Here is a 21,873-nt window from a genome sequence, read left to right as displayed (position 1 = left end):
TATTTTGATGTTGGTTGCTCATGTACAAGATGTTGCATGAAATTGATCTGACTGCACTATCAAAGACTCTATTACATATCAGGAGAATTAAAGCTAAATTTGGCATATTTTGAGTGAATCTATCTATATTGAAATACAAGTACAAATATACAGGGTGGCTGAAAAGTCATGCCTCAGTGATTTTTAATTAGTATTAGGAAAAATCATAAATGTTCGAATTGTTGGCCATTAACTTGATGAATATTTAGGGGAAATTTAGGTGGTCAAAAAAATGTCAAACTTTTTCACAAAAACAAAAAAATCGACCTGTTGCACAAGGGGTGGTCAAGAAAGGTCACAATTACATCACAACTTGCTTGATTTTTATGGTAAAAAGTAGTTCATCGACTAAAAGTGCAAAACACTGAGGATGTATGTAGATTGTAGAGTAACTTAAAAAAGAAAATGCAGACCAACAAAAACCCAAATAAATAGGAAAAGCCCAAAAAGTGGAAAACAGTGCAGACTCTGCCACTAAATCATGTTTAATACACAGTTGCTCTTTATTGCAGAATACAATGCAGATTGCACAAACAGAAAATAAACAGTGGACTCATGTTCATCCAACTTTGGGGCTTTTTAAGACAAACTTCCTTGGCCTTTGGAACAACCCCTGATAAACTTATGTTCAAATCCATGCACGTACCTTAATGTGTGCATTCTAAATATGTCATCTATGCCCTTTGGCAACGTGGAAAGGGATGGGATGGGATGGTTTGTGTGCAGCCTTTGGCAGGCTGAGTCAACCCACCTGGTGTTAATTCAATGGCATGGCAAGGCAAGGGCTCACTTAGGACCCTAATACCCTAAGATCTCAAGCAAGGCCACCTTATCCGTAAAGCCAACACCAGGCTTTGGTAAGGGGATAGAAATATGAATGGCCAGTGTATTGTAAAAGTCTTCAGATATGTATGCTCTTCAAATCGTTTTTACATGGGTCAAAAATAGAACAGGTGGAAATGTATAGTATTTGTGCCAGAAGGTCTAAAACCAGTTTTGGTAGACGATATTGAGTGGTGCGAGTCGACGATATTGCTACAATCTACAAAATAGAGTGGATTGGTTTTAAGTTTATTTCAACCCTTTAGTTGGAGAAAATCTCTAATCTTCTCTCTGCTCAATTTGATGACCGAGTCTGGTTTGTTTTGGTCAAGGTCCTCAGATGGCCCACCAGGTCAAAAGTGCATTGGCAACTTGCAATGGTCTTTTGGCCGTCTGCAACCCCAGAGCTCCAATAAGTGCACAATATTTAAAACACAATATTTTGATCATTGATTAAATGTAGATGTCGCTATTCAATTTGCAGCCTACTTTGAGGCTGCTGCCCTTGTACGCAGATTTTGTCAATGCCTCAGCTCAACGCATCATCAGACTATGTTTGGGACTCTCCATGCGTTCGAGCTTCTCAAAATGTTTCCTTGCATTACGAATGTTGATGAGGGTTGCTGCCGAAGCTGTTGGTGAATGGGAATTGATAAATTACAAAGGAATACAAAACCAGAAGATTATGGATGACAGTGTTAATGGGAAGCGAAAGCACATTTAAAAAGACAGGTGTGCAACTTACGGATCGAAGGGTCAGACATGACGACCATCACATAGGTGTTGGAGGTAAAGACATCAATAAAGGCAGCAAAAGTGGAGTTGCGCACTTCCATGCTCTGGAAAGATGCAGCAAGCTTGCTGCATAAAACACAATGGATGTATAACTTTCACCTTTTCAATATGGGGAAAATCTAGACAAAGTATGGTCCAAATCAGACAACAGAGTAGTGAAAAGTGTGAAACAAAGCCAACATGTGAAGATACAAGCAATGGGATTATCAAGAGTAGCAACAATTGTGAGTATGTGTGGGAGACAACAGGCAGCGGTCAGCAGTAACTTGAAGGCTTAGAAGGAAAAGTGGGATTGGATAGATAAAGTTAATTGTTGAAGGAAAGGGACAATGAATGGCAGTGAGCTGAAAGCAAAATAGCTGAGCATCATGGAAGGGTCATCCAATCAAGGGACACCGAATCAGACGACAAATTGTCGTGTCAGACGGTTGCATTAACACAGATCGTCTGCACTCGGAGTTTAAAACCTGCGTTAACGGTGACATAAATTTACTGCATTCAATATTACCACTATTCCCAATAATAATACGAATATTACTCATCGTTAGGCGGCTAACACCCATTATTAGGGTGAATCGTTTACATTGTGATACAAGTATGAATTTCGGCAGTTATGCTCCTATCTTGATACTCTTTAAACACAGTCAATTAGTCAACTTTAAATTCAACATGACGGCCATTTTCTTCAAAATGGCCAAAGACATTTTTATGTTGAATTTATGATGTACGGGTATCAGTGATGTCGGACTCGAGTCCACTTTTTGGAGGACTCGGACTCGACTCTTCAGGACTCGGACTCTGAATGTCAAGAACTCGGACTCGACCCGATTCCAGCAAAATTTAGTGGACAGTCAAACTTGACCAAGCCAAATTGGTTTCCCGCTAAAACGCCCGTGCAACCGTGAAGCTGGTGATTATGACGGATTAACGGACAGCATTAAACAATCCTGCAGAGGAAAATGAAAACAACTCCGACCGATGTTCCAGATTTTCGGAGACGACACGAATGTCGTACCTTCGTGTAATGGCACGCGATCCAAAACACATTTTGTACTTTCAAAGAGCACTTTTAACAATTCGCTGAAACACACCAAACCTAAACACGAAATGGCTTACCTTTAAATGATATCAATGCTTTAGTTTTAAGTGCTGACAAAAATAAGGTACATTTTCCATATAGTAATAAGAATGAGGTTTTGGAGTGTAAAAAGAAACTGGAAATGAGTCATCTATTTATACACTGCCTAGAGCAATCTCTTGAACTACGTATGTTGAAACAAGTTCATGTTTAATAAATATAGTAACATACTTTATATCATTGTACTTGTATATAGAGGATTACTCAATGTGGCAAAGTCACGCAACACGTCAGCACAACAACTGTTCGCCAGGAGCTTCATGAAATGGGTTTCCATGGCCGAGCAGCCACACACACACAACTTTATATCAAAATCACGAAAAAAGATGATTATTTGGACATTCATATCAATAAGTTAGGTGTTAATTTATGTGTTTTGGAAAAACAATTAAAAAGAAGCAATTATATCTCACTCATGATTGGCAAGGATGATGCTTTCCATATCTTAATTATTATTTGACCAAGAACCTTGACATTTGCTATGCTTAACTGCGAATGCTACCCCGAGGACGTGTTAATGTCTGAGCACCATAGCATGTCAGGAATAGAAACTACAGCAGTTTCCGTGCTGTTAGGGTTATGATTCGAGTTTTACATATTTGATTTTCTTAAGAAAAAAATCATATCGCAGTGTGAATGGGATTGCTGTGAGTATAGTAAGTGGTCGGAATGTCAAATCTGGCCAAACCTGAAGGAATTGGAGCAAAAATTAGGGTTTTTGTTTTTTCCTTACATATTATCATACCTTGATGTGCAGGGGGTTGCTGGGATTACAGAAAGTGGTCAAAATGTCAAATCGGCCAAAAAAAAAAGAAAAGAATGAATTAGAGCGAAAATAAGGAGCGGAAAAGCTCAGTTCAAAACAATTTCTGGCTAAAATAAGCTACCGAATCCTCTATATACAAGGTCGGAATCGGTTCCCTCAACAAAAAGTAACCCAAAAATGTTTGTTGCAATAAATAAATAAAAAAACCACCTTTAGAGGCCATTTTTCCCCACAAAGCGGGGGTTGGCCTTTTTCGGGAACCGTGGTTGTTGTTGTTTTTCGGTCCCCTTTTTGAAGCAATGTTTTACGGCCGGATGCCCTTCCTGACGCCAACCCTTTTTGCCGCTTTTTGTTGCAATATTACCTTATATTTTACAAAACATTTTTCAAAATTGGATCTGGAAAACTGGAGTTAGATTTCTCTGTGCAAAGTTTACTGCATTATTGCCACATTTATGTCGAACTCTTAACGTCTTTATTTTAACTCACCAAGTGGTGCAACTTAACATGTAAGAAGGTAATTATGTCCTCATTTTTATGCCTCTGCTGACAAAGTCGCCAGAGGCATTATGTTTTCAGGTTGTCCGTCCGTCCGTCCGTGATAGGTTTTCGTTACTGCGATAACTTTTTAACGGCTGGAGGGATCCAAATCAGACTTGATGCAGGTACACTACATGACCAAAAGTATGCGGACACCCCCTTCTAATTAGTGGATTCGGCTATTTCAGCCACACCCATTGCTGACAGGTATATATAATGAAGCACATCTCCAGAGAGCCATGCAATCTCCAGAGACAAACATTGGCAGTAGAATGGGCCGTACTGAAGAGCTCGGTGACTTTCAACGTGGCACTGTCATGGAATGCCACCTTTCCAACAAGTCAGTTCGTCAAATTTCTGCCCTGCTAGAGCTGCCCCTGTCAAGTGTAAGTGCTGTTATTGTGAAGTGGAAACGTCTAGGAGCAACAACAGCTCAGCCGTTAAGTGGTAGGCCACACAAGCTCACAGAACGGGACCGCCAATTGCTGAAGCGCGTAAAAATCGTCTGTCCTCGGTTGCAACACTCACTACCGAGTTACAAACTGCCTCTGGAAGTAACGTCAGCACAACAACTGTTCGTCAGGAGCTTCATGAAATGGGTTTCCATGGCCGAGCAGCCGCACACAAGCCTAAGATCACCATGCGCAATGCCAAGCGCCGACTGGAGGGGTGTAAAGCTCGCTGCCATTGGACTCTGGAGCAGTGGAAACGCGTTCTCTAGAGTGATGAATCACGCTTCACCATCTGGCAGTCCGACGACTGAATCTGGGTTTGGCGGATGCCAGGAGAACGTGACCTGCCCGAATGCATAGTACCAACTGTAAAGTTTGGTGGAGGAGGAATAATGGTATGGGGCTGTTTTTCATGGTTCGGGCTAGGCCCCTTGGTTTCAGTGAAGGGAAATCTTAACGCTACAGCATACAATGACATTCTAGACGATTGTGTGCTTCCAACTTTGTGGCAACAGTTTGGGGAAGGCCCTTTCCTGTTTCAGCATGACAATGCCCCCATGCACAAAGCGAGGTCCATACAAAAATTGTTTGTTGAGATTGGTGTGGAAGAACTTGACTGGCCTGCACAGAGCCCTGACCTCAACCCTATCGAACACATTTGAGATGGATTGGAACACCGACTGCGAGCCAGGCCTAATCGCCCAACATCCGTGCCCGACCTCACGAATGCTCTTGTGGCTGAATGGAAGCAAGTCCCCGCAGCAATGTTCGAACATCTAGTGGAAAGCCTTTGCAAAAGAATGGAGGCTGTTATAGCAGTGAAGGGGCGGGGGGGGGGGGGGGGGGGGTGGGGGTGGGGGGACCAACTCAATATTAATGCCCATGATTTTGGAATGAGATGTGTGATGTTCAGGTGTCCACATACTTTTGGTCATGTAGTTCATGTGTAATGAAGTAAAGATGAACTGATAAGATCCAAGTTTGGTACAATTATGTATATTGATGTAAAGATTAACTGATTTGATTTTGGGGTCAAGAGATCAAAGGTCAAAGTCTGTAATGGGTTTATAACTTGAGAACGGCTGAAGTGATATAATTTAAACGTGGTACTGTACAGGTATGTGTAATGATGTAAAGATTAACCGATTAGATTTTGGGGTCCCGACATCAAAGGCCAAAGATCATGTCAGGTAAAAATACGATAACTAGAGAACAGTTGAATGGATTTAAATCAAACTTGGTGCAAGTATTATAATAATGTGGGCGAATGCATATTGGTCAACGTCGTGACGTCGAAGTGTTGTTCTAGTTTTAATATATAAAAAGTTTACATATATATTTGCATCAAGTGTGTAATTTGTGTGGTTTATGAAAGCAGTGCTTAGTAATGGAGCACTCGTTTCTAACTTTTTTTTTTAAAGTCCTTAGAAAGCTGTTATTTGTTATTTTATGGTACTCATGTTTAAAAGTATGTGTGACATCTGTAATATTACCTAAAATGTTACGTTTGTTGACTATAAAGCACTTTAAAAGACGTGTACTCTTTAGATGAAACGTGTACTAACATTCTTAAATACTAGGGCATGCCCGTACTATATATATATCTAAAATTATATCCCCCCCCTCTATTTACATGAAATGGTTTGGTCCAAAGCGAACGGCTTGCGAGTACGGTGACAATCCCCCCCCTCTATTTACATGAAATGGTTTGGTCCAAAGCGAACGGCTTGCGAGTACGGTGACAATCCCCCCCCTCTATTTACATGAAATGGTTTGGTCCAAAGCGAACGGCTTGCGGAGTTTGGTAAAGAAATCGCCATAGCGTGCACAAACGCGCAGGAAAGCGAAAGAATCGCAAATTAGTTTTAAAACATAGTTTAACGCCAACATAGTTTGCCAACGTGAAATAAATGAATACGCTCTCAAATGTGCCGTCCGAGGCAGAGTCTGTTCGCCACGTTCGGCACACGTGATAGCTCGCTGCTCTCTGATTGGTTGAATCGTTTTTTGGACATAGCTCGGTAACTACTTGTCCGATTAATATGAAACCTTGAAAAGGCACATCCTCGGGTCCCCAGCAATATACCTGGCAAGTTTAAAGTATATCGGACCCGTGGTTGTCGAGAAACAGCGGTCACAGACATACAGACATACAGAGATTACTGGAATTATAGATAGATGTTAATATACTATTTTATCCCTTCGTTGCATTATTAAAAGGGAAACTACAGACTGACATTAATGTTATGTGCGATGCAATAAAATGTAGGAATAATACATTTTAACATTTGTTTGTTTTTAACGTTGTGAATGATTGGAGAAAAATTTATTGACGTCGAAATCAAGTTGTAATGTCACCACAGTGTCGATGAGACGTTGCTGAGGAGAACAAGTGGTGGCATGAATTTGTACGATGTAAAATGAATGAAATACAGAAGCTGAGACGTTCAATCAAACAAGTGCACTTGTTTGCCTGCTAGAGAGACAACAACTTTGCCTGCTAGAGTGTGCATGTTCAGGTTCGTAGGTTAAAAATGTTAAGAAACTAATGGATAGCTTTCCATCCACCAAATTTGGAATACGAGTCGTTAGTAAACAGAGGCAGGTCCCAAGCACAAGGAAAAAAAATCAGGACTTGGACTTGGAAAGGCAAGTACACAGACTCAGGACTGCTGGACCCGGACCAGGTGGACTCGACAACAACATTGGTATCAACACAAGATCACGGAACTACATATTATCGATAAGCGGGAGTTAAAATTTTCAATTGACCTTATGAAAATACCAAAAAGATCCCAAAGACCCAAAAGTCCCCGAAGACCTTAAAAGATCCTGAAGACCCAACATACCAAAAATACCCCAAATATCTTTAAAGACCCACAAAACTCTGAGGACCCAATATACCCAGTAGATCCCAAAAACCAAAATGACCCCCGAAGACCAAAAATAACCCCCAAGACTGAAAAGACACAGAGGACCCAGAGGACCGAAAATACCCCGAGGACCCAGAAGACCCACAGGACCCAAAACACCAGTAATGATGTCTCTTCTATTGGAATTGAAGACGGTGGCTTGCAAACCGAGCCTCAAGGGCGGTGTACAGCAGTGTTTGTTTTTTTAAACAACAATGAATACAAGACGCAAAGAGGTGAAATTCGCTGCACTTGATGTGCAATGCACGCCGAGTAAAACAAGTGTTCATTTACCTCCTTGTACAACATCAGGCATTTTAAGGCCATTTTCCCTGCTAGAGCGGGGGTTAGCCTTGCGGGCCCCATGACAATCTTCTCCATTTTGCCCTATTTTCTGCATCTCCCCTTGTTAACCCCCTTGCCCGCATTTCTTCTTCCACCACCTTTAGCCAAGTCTTTCTCCATCTTCCCCGTCCTCCACATTCATTTCCATCACTCTTCTCAACCAGTCACTTTCATCCTTCCTCAACACATGACCAAACCATCTCAACCTGTTTCTCTTCACAGCATCCATCACAGGCTCTATTCCCATCAACAAACAACAACAACAACAACAACAGGCATTTTAAGGCCATTTTCCCTGCAAGAGCGGGGGTTAGCCTTGCGGTCCCCATGACAATGTTCTCCATTTTGCCCTATTTTCTGCATCTCCCCTTGTTAACCCCCTTGCCCGGATTTCTTCTTCGACCATCTTTAGCCAAGTCTTTCTCGGTCTTCCCCATCCTCTACTTCCTTCTACATTCATTTCCATCACTCTTTTCAACCAGTCACTTTCATCCTTCCTCAACAGATGAGCAAACCATCTCAACCTGTTTCTCTTCACAGCATCCATCACAGGCTCTATTCCCATAATCTTTCGCAATTCATCATTTGTCTTCGTCTCTCTCAACGATACTCCACACATCCACCGAACCATTCGCATTTCCACCCTTTCCAGTCTTCGTTGCTGCTCTACGTTCATTACCCATGTCTCTCTCCCATAAATCATAACACTTCTCACACATGCAGCATACACCTTTCCCTTCAGCTTCAACGACACTCCCCTCCTCGTCAGCACGCCACTCAGTTCCCGAAACTTCTTCCATGCACATCTCACTCGAGCAACCGTTGCCGAGTCTGATCCACCTTCTCCATTCAGCATGTCTCCAAGGTAACAAAATGTTTTCACACCTTCCAGCTTCACGCCATCTCCAAGACAGCTCGCGCATGCGCAAGATTGGAGGTCACGTCTCTTCAAAGCTGTCCATGCGCGCACGCTTTCGAAGTTAAGGAACTTTTCACAATTGTGTTTTTGTCGAAACTGTATCTTTCTTTCGGTGTGTGTAACTATTGGTGTGTCTTTAATAGTATTTTTGGTGTTGGTTTTTCATACCTGTGTACAGAATCGTCGGTTAGTTCGTGTCGCGTATTCTGAGGCCTCGTGTAGTACTAGTAGGCTACTGTGTCTGACCTTGGCTTGAGGCTTTGTTTCTGTCTCAGCGGTTCTTCGATTGCGCTCGCATTTACTTTCGGTCTCTATTTTTCACGTTTCACGTTCGGTCTCGGTCTCTGTTTTCATCTCAACTCAAAAAAAAAAAAAAAAAAAAACCCCAAAAAATATTCCCTTCTCTGTTCTTATCCGTTGTTCGTTCTTATTTGTCCGTTCGTTCTTCGACCACGTTGCTCGTGATCACGTGTTCACGTCGTTAAAAAATGTTTCAACTGTCCCCTGAAGAGCTGTATTCTGTCATATACTATAACACCTTTTTCTTCTTCTTCTTCTATAAAAGGATGCTTTCGACTTGCTCACCAAATCTATTCATTCCAAAAAAAATTCCATCTCTTACAGTTACAGTGCCTCTTTCATACATTCCCTAAACTCTCCAGAACTCCACCCATCCTTCAGCGTCCTCAAACGTATTTTTGACTCGAAGGTCTCAAGAAACTCATTTTGCAATAAATGTTCGTTTCCCATTAATCGTACATTTTTCAAAATCCAATCTCACGCCTCCCCTCCAAATCTTCCCCATCACCCCTTCCCTCCAAAACTTCCCCATCACCCCTCCCCTTCAAAACTTCCCCATCACCCCTCCCCTCCAAATCCACCCCCTTGCCCCTCCCATCCAAATCTTCCCCATCAACCATCTCTTTCAAATACTCCCCCTTGCCCCTCCCCTCCAAATCTTCCCTATCACCCATCCCTTTCAAATCTTCCCCCTTGCCCCTCCCCTCCAAATCTTCCCCATCACCCCTTCCCTCCAACACTTCCCCATCACCCCTCCCCTCCAAAACTTCCCCATCACCCCTCCCCTCTAAATCTACCCCCTTGCCCCTCCCCTCCAAATCATCCCCATCACCCATCTCTTTCAAATCTTCCCCCTTGCCCCTCCCCTCCAAATCTTCCCCATCACCCATCCCTTTCAGATCTCCCCCCTTGCCCCTTCCCTCCTAAACTCCCCCCACACCCCTCCCCTCCGAGACTCTCCCTCACTCCTCCCCTCCTAGACTCCCCTCTCACCCCTCACCCCTCCTCCTCAAAGCATCCTCCCCGCTTCTTCCCCCTTCCAACTTTCACCTTCATCTCCCTCAACCTTCTGCCTCACTCTTCCCCCTCCTCAAATAACACCTCACTGCGCCTCACCCAATCACCATCAAACCTTTTGTCCGCCCCATTCTTCCCTTTCTCCAAGCTATTCTGAAATCTCTGACACACCTTCAACAGCTCTCCCTACCTCTTCCACCTCTTCCTCTTCTTCCACATCTTACCCTACCGCCCCCCCCCTGTTGTGTATCCGATGCTCCCCCTTCCTCTTCTTTAACAGTATGGACCTCAAACATCCGGGGCCTTCGCTCAAACTTGACGGATCTCTCCATACAGGTTGCCTCTGACAAACCAGACGTGATCTGCTTAACAGAAACTTTCCTCCTTCATGATGTCTCTGATTCCTTGGTATCTCTCCCAGGTTACTCCCTCCTCCGGTATGATAGACCTGAGCCTCGTCTTGGAGGGGGGGTTGCTATCTTTATAAAAAACTCTCTTCCTCACTCGCCCTGCACTGCCCTCTCTCCACCTCACCCCCAGGAATACCTTTGGCTACGGCTTCCCCTTCGCTCCCACCTTTTGTTCATTTGTGTGTTGTACCGTCCACCAAACAGTGATGACTCCATCTACATCTCGCTGTCTGATAATATGGACCAACTTCTATCTACCCATCCCAATTCTCTCTTCCTCATATGTGGTGATTTCAATTGCCACCATGCCAGTTGGCTGGGTGTGGGTACCTCTCTCACCAGCCATGGCTCTTCAGCAAAGGACTTCTGTGACTCACTGGGACTGACACAATCTGTCAATTTCCCGACCCGGATCTCAGTCAATGGAGCATCTTCTCTTCTGGACTTGGTTTTGACTAACTTCCCTGAAAATGTCTGCTGCTCTTCTTCTGCTCCAATCGGCTCATCTGATCATGTGCTTGTTAAAGTGGACATCTCTCTGACCATTCTCAGAGAGCCTCCTCAGCGTCGACGAGTCTGGCATTTCACTCAGGCCAACTGGCACGGTCTTCAAGCAGCCATCAATCATCTGGACTGGTCTCCCATCTCTACCGCCTCTGACATCAACTCATCCTGGGAATTCTTCCAAAGTAAATTGCTCTCTCTCATGCACAGATTTATCCCATCTCGTCTTCAGTCGTCATACCCTTCCTCCCGTCCATGGTACACGGAATCTTGTGGTGAGGCTATTGCCCTGAAACAACTTGCTTTCGTCTCCTGGAAAGCAAATCCAACGGAAGGAAATCTCATTTTCTTTCACAAAGCCCGAAACAAGTGTGTGTCCACCCTCAGGAGAGCCAGGAAACAATATCTCTCCGTTCTCAGGACAGAACTCTCTTATCTGTCTCCCTCTTCCATATCCTGGTGGTGTCTGGTCAAATCTGTTTCTGGTGTTTGTTCCCCCTCCATCCCCTCCCTCACCTCAAACGGCCACACGGCTGACTCCGCACGTGAAAAAGCTGAATGCCTCAACTCTGTGTATGCCTCTAAATCTTGTGTCCCAAACCCATCCCTCTCTGCACCCACTGGACCCAATTGCTCCTGGACTCTGTGTCCTTTCCTCCTGACAAGGTGGAAAAGTTTCTGTCAACTCTCGACTCTGATTCTGCAACTGGACCTGACGGCATCAGCCCACGGGTCCTAAAATCCAGTTCTTCCGCTCTTTCACTCCCTCTCTCTGTTCTCTTCACCCTCTCTTTTGCTCAAGGTCATCTGCCATCTGCTTGGAAATCTGCCAACATCACCGCTTTGCACAAAAAAGGTGCAAAAACAGATCCCAGCAACTACAGACCAATCAGCCTTCTCCCAATTATCAGCAAAGTCATGGAATCCATCATTGCTTCAGATATGAAATCTTTACACTTCTCCAATGGCTTGATCTCTGATCATCAATTTGGTTTCAGACCTGGTCACTCCACTCTGGACATGCTGCTTCTGCTTTCTCAACAATGGATGGAGGTCCTCAATGCCAAACAGGAAATTAGAGCTGTCTCCCTTGACATATAACGTGCCTTCGATACGGTCTGGCACCCCGCTCTGCTCACCAAACTCTCCTCTTTTGGTATCCATGGAAATCTCCACGCATGGCTGGCGGACTTCCTCTCCAGTCGTAGTCAACGTGTGGTCCTGAATGGGGTTCTCTCATCTCCTCTTCCTGTTCAGGCTGGAGTTCCCCAAGGCAGTGTTCTGGGCCCTGTGCTTTTTCTGGTCTTCATCAATGATCTCTCTGACTCGTGCGAAGTCCTTCCTTGGCACACCTGAGCTCCTCACCACATACAAGGCTTTCATCCGCAGCTCAATGGAATACTGCTCTCCCCTCTGGGCTGGTGCTCCTGCCTCACACCTAGCTCGTCTTCACTCTGTTGAAACCAAAGCATTCAGAATCATTGGAATCTCCCTCGATGAAGCTAACTCCAAGGGCCTCTCACTCACTCACCGCCGCAGGCAGGTTGGTGGTCTTTCCGTCTTCTACCTACTCCTCTCTGGCCTTTCACCCCCAGCTCTCTCTGGGCTCTGTCCCGCAAATATTCCTACAGGTCGCACAAGATCTGCCTGCATCCCTCTTATGGTGAAACTGCCAAAATCAAGACTCTCTGCTCACCTTCACTCCTCTTTTCTCCCGCCTCTGGAACAAACTCCCTCACTCTCTTCAATCCCACTCCACCCTCCAGGTCTTTAAAACAGCTGTTAACCACCATCTCTTATCTTCCCCCATCCAAAACCTTGATCTTTTCTACCCCTGCTAATTTCACCCCAATTCCACTTTAAGGAAATACCAACTTCTGTCCTGGAAGTCCTTGGTGTCCTTGCGTTTGAAACTTCTCCCACCCCCTGCCCCCTTTCCCACGTCTCCTCCCCCCAAGCCCTCTCCCTCCCACACATCTCCCTGCTCTCAAATGTTGTGTGCTCTCAAGTGTTTGTGTGCTTCCCCTTCTCTCCCCATCTTGTCTTCCGCTCCCTCTTTTTATATATTTTGTTTGTCTGGTTGATTTGTTTGTGAAGTAAATGTCAGCTCTTTCACGAGCCTCGATTCAGTATGCAAAAAAAAATAAATCCAATTCAACATTTCCTCCATTTCCAGCTCCCTCTGTGCACACCTTTCACTTGAATGTAGCTGCCACACTGGTTAATGACCCTCTCAAACCACTACATTTTTGATGAACCCACTCAGCGCACATTGTACATTGAATGGAATTCACTCCTACACCCTTCCTGCACACAGCACACGGCCACTTCCCAGTTCTTTCCACCTCACCACATGCTTTACCACTTGCCATCACCTTCGTTTTTCCGATATTCACCTTCAGACCTTTTGTCTCCATACATTCCTTCCACTTGTTCATCTTCTCCTTCAGTCCATCCATACTTTCTGCAATCAACACCAGATCATCTGCATACAACATCTCCCACGGTAAACCCTCCTTTACGTTCTGAGCCAGCACCTCCATCACAGCTGCAAATAGTAGTGGACTTAGTACCGACCCCTGATGCACTCCCACCTTCACCTCAAACTCACCACTGTTCCCGTCCTTCGTCCTTACAGCTGTGCGCGCTCTTTTGTACATTGGCATCATTACTCTGATCAACCATTTAATTCCTCCACTCCTAACTTCCTCAATGCCCATGTCACTACTTCACGTGGAACCCTTTCGAATGCTTTCTCCAGGTCTACAAACCCAAGAAACAACTTCTTCCTCTTCTCCATATACTTCTCCTGCAACTGCCTCACATTAAAACGCACGTCTGTCGTTCCTCTTCCTGGCATAAATCCAAACTGCATTTTGTCAATCTTCACTTTCTTCCTTATCCTCCTCTCCAACACCCTTTCCAATTCCTTCATTCCATGCTCTTATAACTTTATCGCTCGATACGAGCCACAGTCCAGAGGGTCACCTTTCCCGTTGTATAGAGGGACGAGGGTACTCAGTTCCCAATCCACTGGAATGCGGCCTTCTTTCACCACCAGATTGCAGACCTCTGTCATTCTCTTCACACCCCAATTTCCCTCTGCCTTCAACATGTCTCCCACAACTCCCGTCGGCCCTCCCGCTTTTCTACTCTTCATTGGTTTTATCGCTTCCTCAACTTCCTTCTCGGTTATCTTCTCTGCCGGTCCTAAAACTGAGTTACTCTCTATGTTGCCATCCCATTCATTCTCTGCATTCAACAGTATTTCCATATATCTTTTCCATCTTCCTTTAATTCCATCTGGGTCCACAACGATTTGTCCCACTTCATCCTTCAAGCAACTCACCCCCATCACATCACACCTCTCTTTCGCTATCTGCTTTGCAATCCTGAATACCGCTCTCTGACCCTCTTCCGAATCCAAGCGTTCTCCGAACATTTTCCTACATGCCTCCTGTGCCTTTGCTACCTCTTTCTTTGCAGCCTTCTTGGCTGCCTTATAACTTTCATGCTCTGCCTTTTCTGCCCCCATACCCTTCGCCTTCTGCCACTCCTTGAACTTCTTCCTCTTCTCGTCAATCTTCTTTCCAACTTCATCATCCCACCACCATGTTTCTGGGTGCCTTTTTCTTTCTGAGGTCCTTTTGTCCATCCACATACCTCACCAACGGCTCCCAACAGACTATCTTTCATTGACATCCAACCACTTTCAAGCTCAACCACATCATCCTCCACCATACTCAGCCTCTCTTGTAATGCCTCCCTCACTGTCACCTCTTTCAACCGCCACACCTTCATTCTCGGTTGGTACTTCACCCGCAGACCTCTCCTCGCAACTTTCACCCTTATGTCACAGACAACCAAGTGGTGCTGTGAAACAGCCTCCTCCCCCGGGATCACCTTTGTGTCCCGGAGGTGCCCCCTATCTCGCCTACGCACCAGCAGGTAGTCAACGGTTGTCGTCGACCCACCTGACATGTACGTAACAAGCTTATTATCCTCTTTCTGGAACTGAGTATTACAAATCAACAAATCCCATTCCCATCCCATATTCCATATTCCAATCCCACATTCCCATCATCTTTCGCAATTCATCATTTGTCTTCCTCTCTCTCAACGATACTCCACACATCCACTGAACCATTCGCATTTCCACCCTTTCCAGCCTTCGTTGCTGCTCTACATTCATTAATCATTACCCATGTCTCGCTTCCATAAATCATAACACTTCTCACACATGCAGCATACACCTTTCCCTTCAGCTTCAACGACACTCCCCTCCTCGTCAGCATGCCACTCAGTTCCCGAAACTTCTTCCATGCACATCTCACTCCAGCAACCGTTGCAGAGTCTGATCCACGTTCTCCATTCAGCATGTCTCCTCGGTAACAAAATGTTTTCACACCTTCCAGCTTCACGCCGTCTCCAAGATCCAACAACATTTCCTCCATCTGCAGCTCCCTCTGTGCACACCTTGCACTTGAATGTAGCTGCCACACTGGTTAATGACCCTCTCAGACCACTACATTTTTTTATGAACCCACTCAGCACACATTGTACATTGAATGGAGTCCACTCCGACACCCCTTACTGCACACAGCACACGGCCACTTCCCAGTTCTTTCCACCTAACCACATGCTTTACCACTTGCCATCACCTTCGTCTTTCCGATATTCCCCTTCAGACCTTTTGCCTCCATACATTCTTTGCACTTGTTCATCTTCTCCTTCAGTCCATCCATACTCTCCGCAATCAACACCAGATCATCTGCATACAACAACTCCCACGGTAAACCCTCCTTTACATTCCGAGCCAGCATCTCCATCACAGCTACAAATAGTAGTGGACTTAGTACTGACCCCTGATGCACTCCCACCTTCACCTCAAACTCACTACTGTTCCCGTCCTTCGTCCTTACTGCTGTGCGTGCTCTCTCGCTCATTTACATCCTTATGATGTCTCATAAATAAAGATATAAGCACACCTGACACGAGGCTGAGGCGTTAGACCTTGGCACATTCACGAGGCTATACCGTTGAATAAACTGTTCCAACCCATCATTTTTGACAGGTTTCTATACTAGTACCATGAATATTATGCTATTATCATTAGTTGTACTAGGGCATGCCCGTACTATATATATATCTAAAATTATATCCCCCCCCTCTATTTACATGAAATGGTTTGGTCCAAAGCGAACGGCTTGCGGAGTTTGGTAAAGAAATCGCCATAGCGTGCACAAACGCGCAGGAAAGCGAAAGAATCGCAAATTAGTTTTAATTAGTTTTAAAACATAGTTTAACGCCAACATAGTTTGCCAACGTGAAATAAATGAATACGCTCTCAAATGTGCCGTCCGAGGCAGAGTCTGTTCGGCACGTTCGGCACACGTGATAGCTCGCTGCTCTCTGATTGGTTGAATCGTTTTTTGGACATAGCTCGGTAACTACTTGTCCGATTAATATGAAACCTTGAAAAGGCACATCCTCGGGTCCCCAGCAATATACCTGGCAAGTTTAAAGTATATCGGACCCGTGGTTGTCGAGAAACAGCGGTCACAGACATACAGACATACAAACATACAAACATACACACAGAGATTACTGGAATTATAGATAGATTACTTTTGTTATTTGAATTGGCCTTGGAAAAATGCCATGATTAGCTAGCTTAATACGGATATACACCTTAGCACGGATTTTGCCCAAGACGGAAAACCCCCTTGAGGAGGGGGCAAATGAAGTGTCTACAACCTCCATCGTGTGACCCTTAATCCTTCTGTCAAATTTGGTTGAGATTGGATAGGTAACGACCTAATGTATCGCGGTCAGACAGACAGAAACCAAATTGCATATTTCTGTCCGATTAATTCATCGTTTTCGTCCGCATGATGAATATGGAACAAGCGACCTTTATAGAAACTTTTGTCCCAGCAACAGACAATCATTGTGGTCTCATTTTAAAAATAAATTTAACCAAATAAAAATCGTTGGGACATGGTAGCCCAAAATGCATGCCACAGATAATTATCCAGCTTTAAGACAGCAAGCAATTTGTGGTGCTCAAAAAAAAAAAATGACACCACAGGGGAAGGGTCGAGACCAACAACCAAGAAGCCCCTCCCTCTCCCAGGTGAAACAGGCAAAGAAAGAAGATGGGGATAATGTGATAATGAAATGAGATCTAGACGATTGATTTGTGATGTTAATTGATGCAGGTTGATAGAAGTCAGGAACACACTGCTGGGGAGGTTATTCCAAAGTGAAGCAGTACAGGAGAAAAAGGAGGAAGCATGGCGATTGATACGGAGGGAAGAGAAGGTAACACAGAAATGTTCATGGGTGTTACATGGGTATTGCAACGCAATGGGTGTTACGGACAAAGGAAAGAGGAGGAGGGACAGAAAGAGAGTTTGACAGAGCATTGACTGACTGTGGCTGTAGCAATAGAAGAAGCCCCTGGGAAGCACTTCCCACTGGTGGGCCAAAGTTTGAGATGGCTAGACAAAGTAGGAATATTAATCAGTGGTTTCAACCCTAAGCAGAAAGCTGAAAGAGTTTGCTTACTTCCTTACCTGCAGCTCAGTTTGAACTGTTTGATGATATTGCTGATCTTTTCAAAGCGATGAATGTCTCTTTGTTGCTTTGACTGATAATGGGAGATTACCTGTGGAGAGATGTGTGAGAGATGTGGACACAATGTTGCAGCAACAAGACAGCCCAAAAAAACAATCTTGGCTGCCATAACGTGACAAAATCAAGTAATAACCACAAGAAGTTTTTGCAAAGACTTGTTAACGGTTTTCATTGTCTTTTGCCAAATTTGTTGAAGGTGTAATCCACAATTATTGTCCCCCGTCGCACCGCGGAGCGAAAGGGGGACAATGGTTTTCCCCTCCGTCCGTGTGTCCGTCCGTCCATCTGTACGTGCGTGCATGCGTAAGCGAAGGACCGCATTCGAATTTGGTGTGTGGGTGCAACCCACGTCAAAATCCAAGATGGCCGCCGCCATGTATGTCTGATGCCCTGTATGTCTGAACCTTGTGAGCGGAATATCTTGAAAAAAAGCGAAGTACCAACTTCTAATCTGGTGTGTGGGTGTATCTAGGCATAAGGAAGAACCCTATTGAAAATTGGGTCGCCACATCAAAATCCAGGATGGCCGCCGCCATGTATGTCTGAACCTTGTGAGCTGAATATCTTGAAAAATAAGCGAAGTACCAACTTCTAATCTGGTGTGTGGGTGTATCTAGGCACAAGGAAGAACGCTATTGAAAATTGGGTCGCCACGTCAAAATACAAGATGGCCGCCACCATATTTATGTCTGAACCTTGTGAGCAGAATATCTTGAAAAATAAGCGAAGTACCAACTTCTAATCTAGTGCGTGGGTGTATCTAGGCATAAGGAAGAACGCTATTGAAAATTGGGTCGCCACGTCAAAATCCAAGATGGCCACCACCATATATATGTCTGAACCCTGTGAACGAAATATCTTGAAAAATAGCGAAGTACCAACTTCTCATCTGGTGTGTGGGTGTATCTAGGCATAAGGAAGAACGCTATTGAAAATTGGGTCGCCACGTCAAAATCCAAGATGGCCACCTCCATGTATGTCTGAACCATGTGAGCGAAATATCACATCATAGCATGTTTTCTGCGTCTTCCACTTTGTCAACTCACATCACTTCCCCAACGGGGGACCTAGGCGTAACGCTTGTTTACTAGTACAATTTTGAGGTTATCATTCTAATAATGATGATATGCAATGTGTAAATCGGGTTTATAATAATTTTGAGCACACCAATGTCAGGCAGTGTTGAAGTCAAAAACTGCCAGTGGAAATGGCTCTCTTTTTTAAGTACCTAAGAAAGTGTCATAATGGTGTGGAGGTCCTCACAAGGAACGTGGCTTTTTCAAACAGCAGGACTTCATCTGCTTCAATGATGTTAGCAAACATGCAGAGGCTCGTCTCCAGCTGCTGCACATTTGGGATCAACTGGTATACGATGCATGACCAGGCCTGCAGTCAGAATGGGATGGAAGAAGTGAGTAGGATGTAAAGACTGAGGAAGGAAGGGAAAACAGCAGCAGAGATGTCATGGTGGTGAAAAATGCAGAGAGCACAGGGTATCATGGAAGAAATGCTGCAAGGGCATAAGGGGCAAAATATAAAAATAATACGATGGGATAACACGGGCAACGAGCAACTGCCAACCTTGTAGAGTGTCTCATCCCAGATGGATGTGCGGAAGCAGGTGCATTCTAGCGGGCGGGAGAGTCTTTTCAAGTCCTCCTCTCTCTTATGGAAAATCTGCAACAAAAGGTGAAGCATAGTTTTGTCAAACCTGCTAGTTCATAACAGTTGCAAATCTACATTATTTCGAGAAGATATTTTACATGACAGAACATGACCGAGTTAGAAATAATGGTGTTGTCAGCTGAAGCTACCAGGTGGATTCCTCAACTCGGAATCCTCAAATTTCTCACCGGATCCCGCTGGTCCTCCTGCACAAGATCCATCTTGTGAACAAGGCAAAAAACCTTTGCTTCTGGAGAGTTCTGCAGAATGGCTTCAAGACAAGACTGGTAGTAGTGCATGTCCTTTTCAACCTCCAGATTTTCCACATCAAATACGTATATGAGCACCTCAACATTGCGGAAGATGCTGTCACGTTGGCTGGCAAAGTAGTTTTCCATGAAATTGTCCTGGCTTTGGGGTAAGGAAGAGATTTATGGGAAAAGAAAGGAAAGGGAATCATATTTGTGACGGATGTACAAATAATTTTAATTTAAAACCGATCATGCCTCTTGTCAACGTTTCAATATGCTCCTCTGTTTATTGGTTTAAGAATTTGTTCTGATCTCTTTTTATAGTCAAACAATGGAGTCTCATGGGACTGTTATGTCAGTTATCGACCAGGAAAGGTCCAATAAGCATGCCACATGGAAATTGTGGTTGAGTCAGGGTACCCACCCACAAGCCTACTCTGTGAAAGAGACTGTAGGATTACCAACACCTACATGTGTCAGTGAGTGCAAGCAGTCAAGAAAGCCAGCTAAAAAATCCACAAAGGGTGACATACTCCAAATAAATAGCCCCGAGTGGGCTGACCATCATATATTGAGGTTGTAATCAGACCTCTGCTGATTTGGGAGAACCCCCTGATCAGAAATCGAAAATTCTAAGACTGAGGGATCCTGCGGGCCATAGAGTAGAATGGCTGTATCGGGTTACAGAGCAATCGGTTGCTAAATAATGGAGAAGTAGGGATCCAAAGTTTCAGGGGGCAACTCCCACCTCCCCACTTGGAGCCCCATGATCCACATTCTTAAAATACGAAAATGGTAAATCTAAGACCGAGCGATCCTGCAGACCATCGAGTAAGGGCTGTATTGGAGTTCAGAGCAAACGGTTGGTAAATAGGGGATGACTAGAGATCCGAAGTTTAAGGGGATAATGCCACGTGGGAGCCCCCATGATCCGAAATTGAAAAATCGAAGCCTGCAACTGTCTTGTATTCATGTGTAAAGTTTCAGCACAATCAGCCGGATGATAAGAATTTATTTATTTATTTAAATAAATAAATTCGCTTGGCGACCTCAACGGCGACGCCCTCCATGACTGGTAATGGTCGTGGTCAGGGACAAGCCCACATGGCCTCACCGTCTGCATGCTTAGCCAAGGCTTGTAGGCTTGGAATAGAGGGCTTGGAAAGAGAAGGAATGATATTAAGGACAGTATCTTTCTGCATCCATCCTTTTCAACAATTTGCAGGTTATAGAGGAACAACACAAAAGCTTTGAGACAACCAAGACTCTACAGCCAATGGTCCTGGTTTGCAAAAGCGCAAAGAAATCTCTTCACACAGACTCGGGAGTCCGCCATCCCTCTTCTTCTCCAAATAAACATGCATGACCATGTCTCCAAGCCAACATCATCCAGATGCTTGTGACAACCCAAAAATCCACACACCCAACGGAAACTGCATAGACGGCATCGGGGCTCAGGAGGGAGAGGAGGCTGCTTTTGAAAACAGTTCGGCCGGTGGTGTTAGAGACAGACAGAAAGAAGGAGAGCAGAAACCAAAACAATTACATGTTTCTAAGTCTGCAATGTGCAAGCATTGTCCCACCTGCGCCAAACCCATTCCGAATGTTGAGGAAGCAACGGCTGCTGGGATAGTCGATAGGTGAAATAGGCGACAAGTGGAAAAATGAAGGAATGGTTGTGCGTTTAGCTCAGAAATGAAGGAATGGGGTGTTATTGTAATTGTTGGAAAGAAAAACAGGTAAAAACAATATGGCTCCAACAACAACAACAACATGCATTTTAAGGCCATTTTCCCTGCTAGAGCGGGGGTTAGCCTTGCGGTCCCCATGACAATCTTCTCCATTTTGCCCTATTTTCTGCATCTCTCCTTGTTAACCCCCTTGCCCGCATTTCTTCTTCCACCATCTTTAGCCAAGTCTTTCTCGGTCTTCCCCGTCCTCTACTTCCTTCTACATTAACTTCCATCACTCTTCTCAACCAGTCACTTTCATCCTTCCTCAATACATGACCAAACCATCTCAACCTGTTCCTCTTCACAGCATCAATCACAGGCAATATTCCCATCATCTTTCGCAATTCATCATTTGTCTTCCTCTCTCTCAACGATACTCCGCACATCCATCGAACCATTCGCATTTCCACCCTTTCCAGCCTTCGTTGCTGCTCTACGTTCATTACCCATGTCTCGCTCCCATAAATCATAACACTTCTCACACATGCAGCATACACCTTTCCCTTCAGCTTCAGCGACACTCTCCTCCTCATCAGCACGCCACTCAGTTCCCGAAACTTCTTCCATGCACATCTCACTCGAGCAACCGTTGCCGAGTCTGATCCACCTTCTCCATTCAGCATGTC

General features: G+C 44.6%; 1 protein-coding gene across 5 annotated transcripts in view; it reads right to left on the bottom strand.

The window, feature by feature from the left end:
- Window positions 1-518: 518 nt before the first annotated feature.
- The window catches only part of LOC137425365 (ras-related GTP-binding protein A), a 47,131-nt gene continuing 25,776 nt past the window's right edge, over window positions 519-21,873 (bottom strand). For all 5 annotated transcript variants that reach the window (XM_068113729.2, XM_068113728.2, XM_068113727.2 and 2 more), the window contains 6 exons: window positions 19,452-19,674; window positions 19,180-19,275; window positions 18,862-18,984; window positions 17,538-17,629; window positions 1,607-1,722; window positions 519-1,493 (listed from right to left, as the gene is read on the bottom strand). In XM_068113729.2, coding sequence (XP_067969830.1) covers window positions 1,396-1,493; window positions 1,607-1,722; window positions 17,538-17,629; window positions 18,862-18,984; window positions 19,180-19,275; window positions 19,452-19,674 — 748 coding nt within the window. In that variant the 3' untranslated portion in view covers window positions 519-1,395. The remainder of the gene's footprint in view (window positions 1,494-1,606; window positions 1,723-17,537; window positions 17,630-18,861; window positions 18,985-19,179; window positions 19,276-19,451; window positions 19,675-21,873) is intronic.

Source organism: Myxine glutinosa, chromosome 4, assembly GCF_964187855.1.
Source record: "Myxine glutinosa chromosome 4, kmMyxGlut1.1, whole genome shotgun sequence".
Classification (NCBI taxonomy): domain Eukaryota; kingdom Metazoa; phylum Chordata; class Myxini; order Myxiniformes; family Myxinidae; genus Myxine; species Myxine glutinosa.
This window is presented reverse-complemented; position numbering and strand designations above follow the sequence as displayed.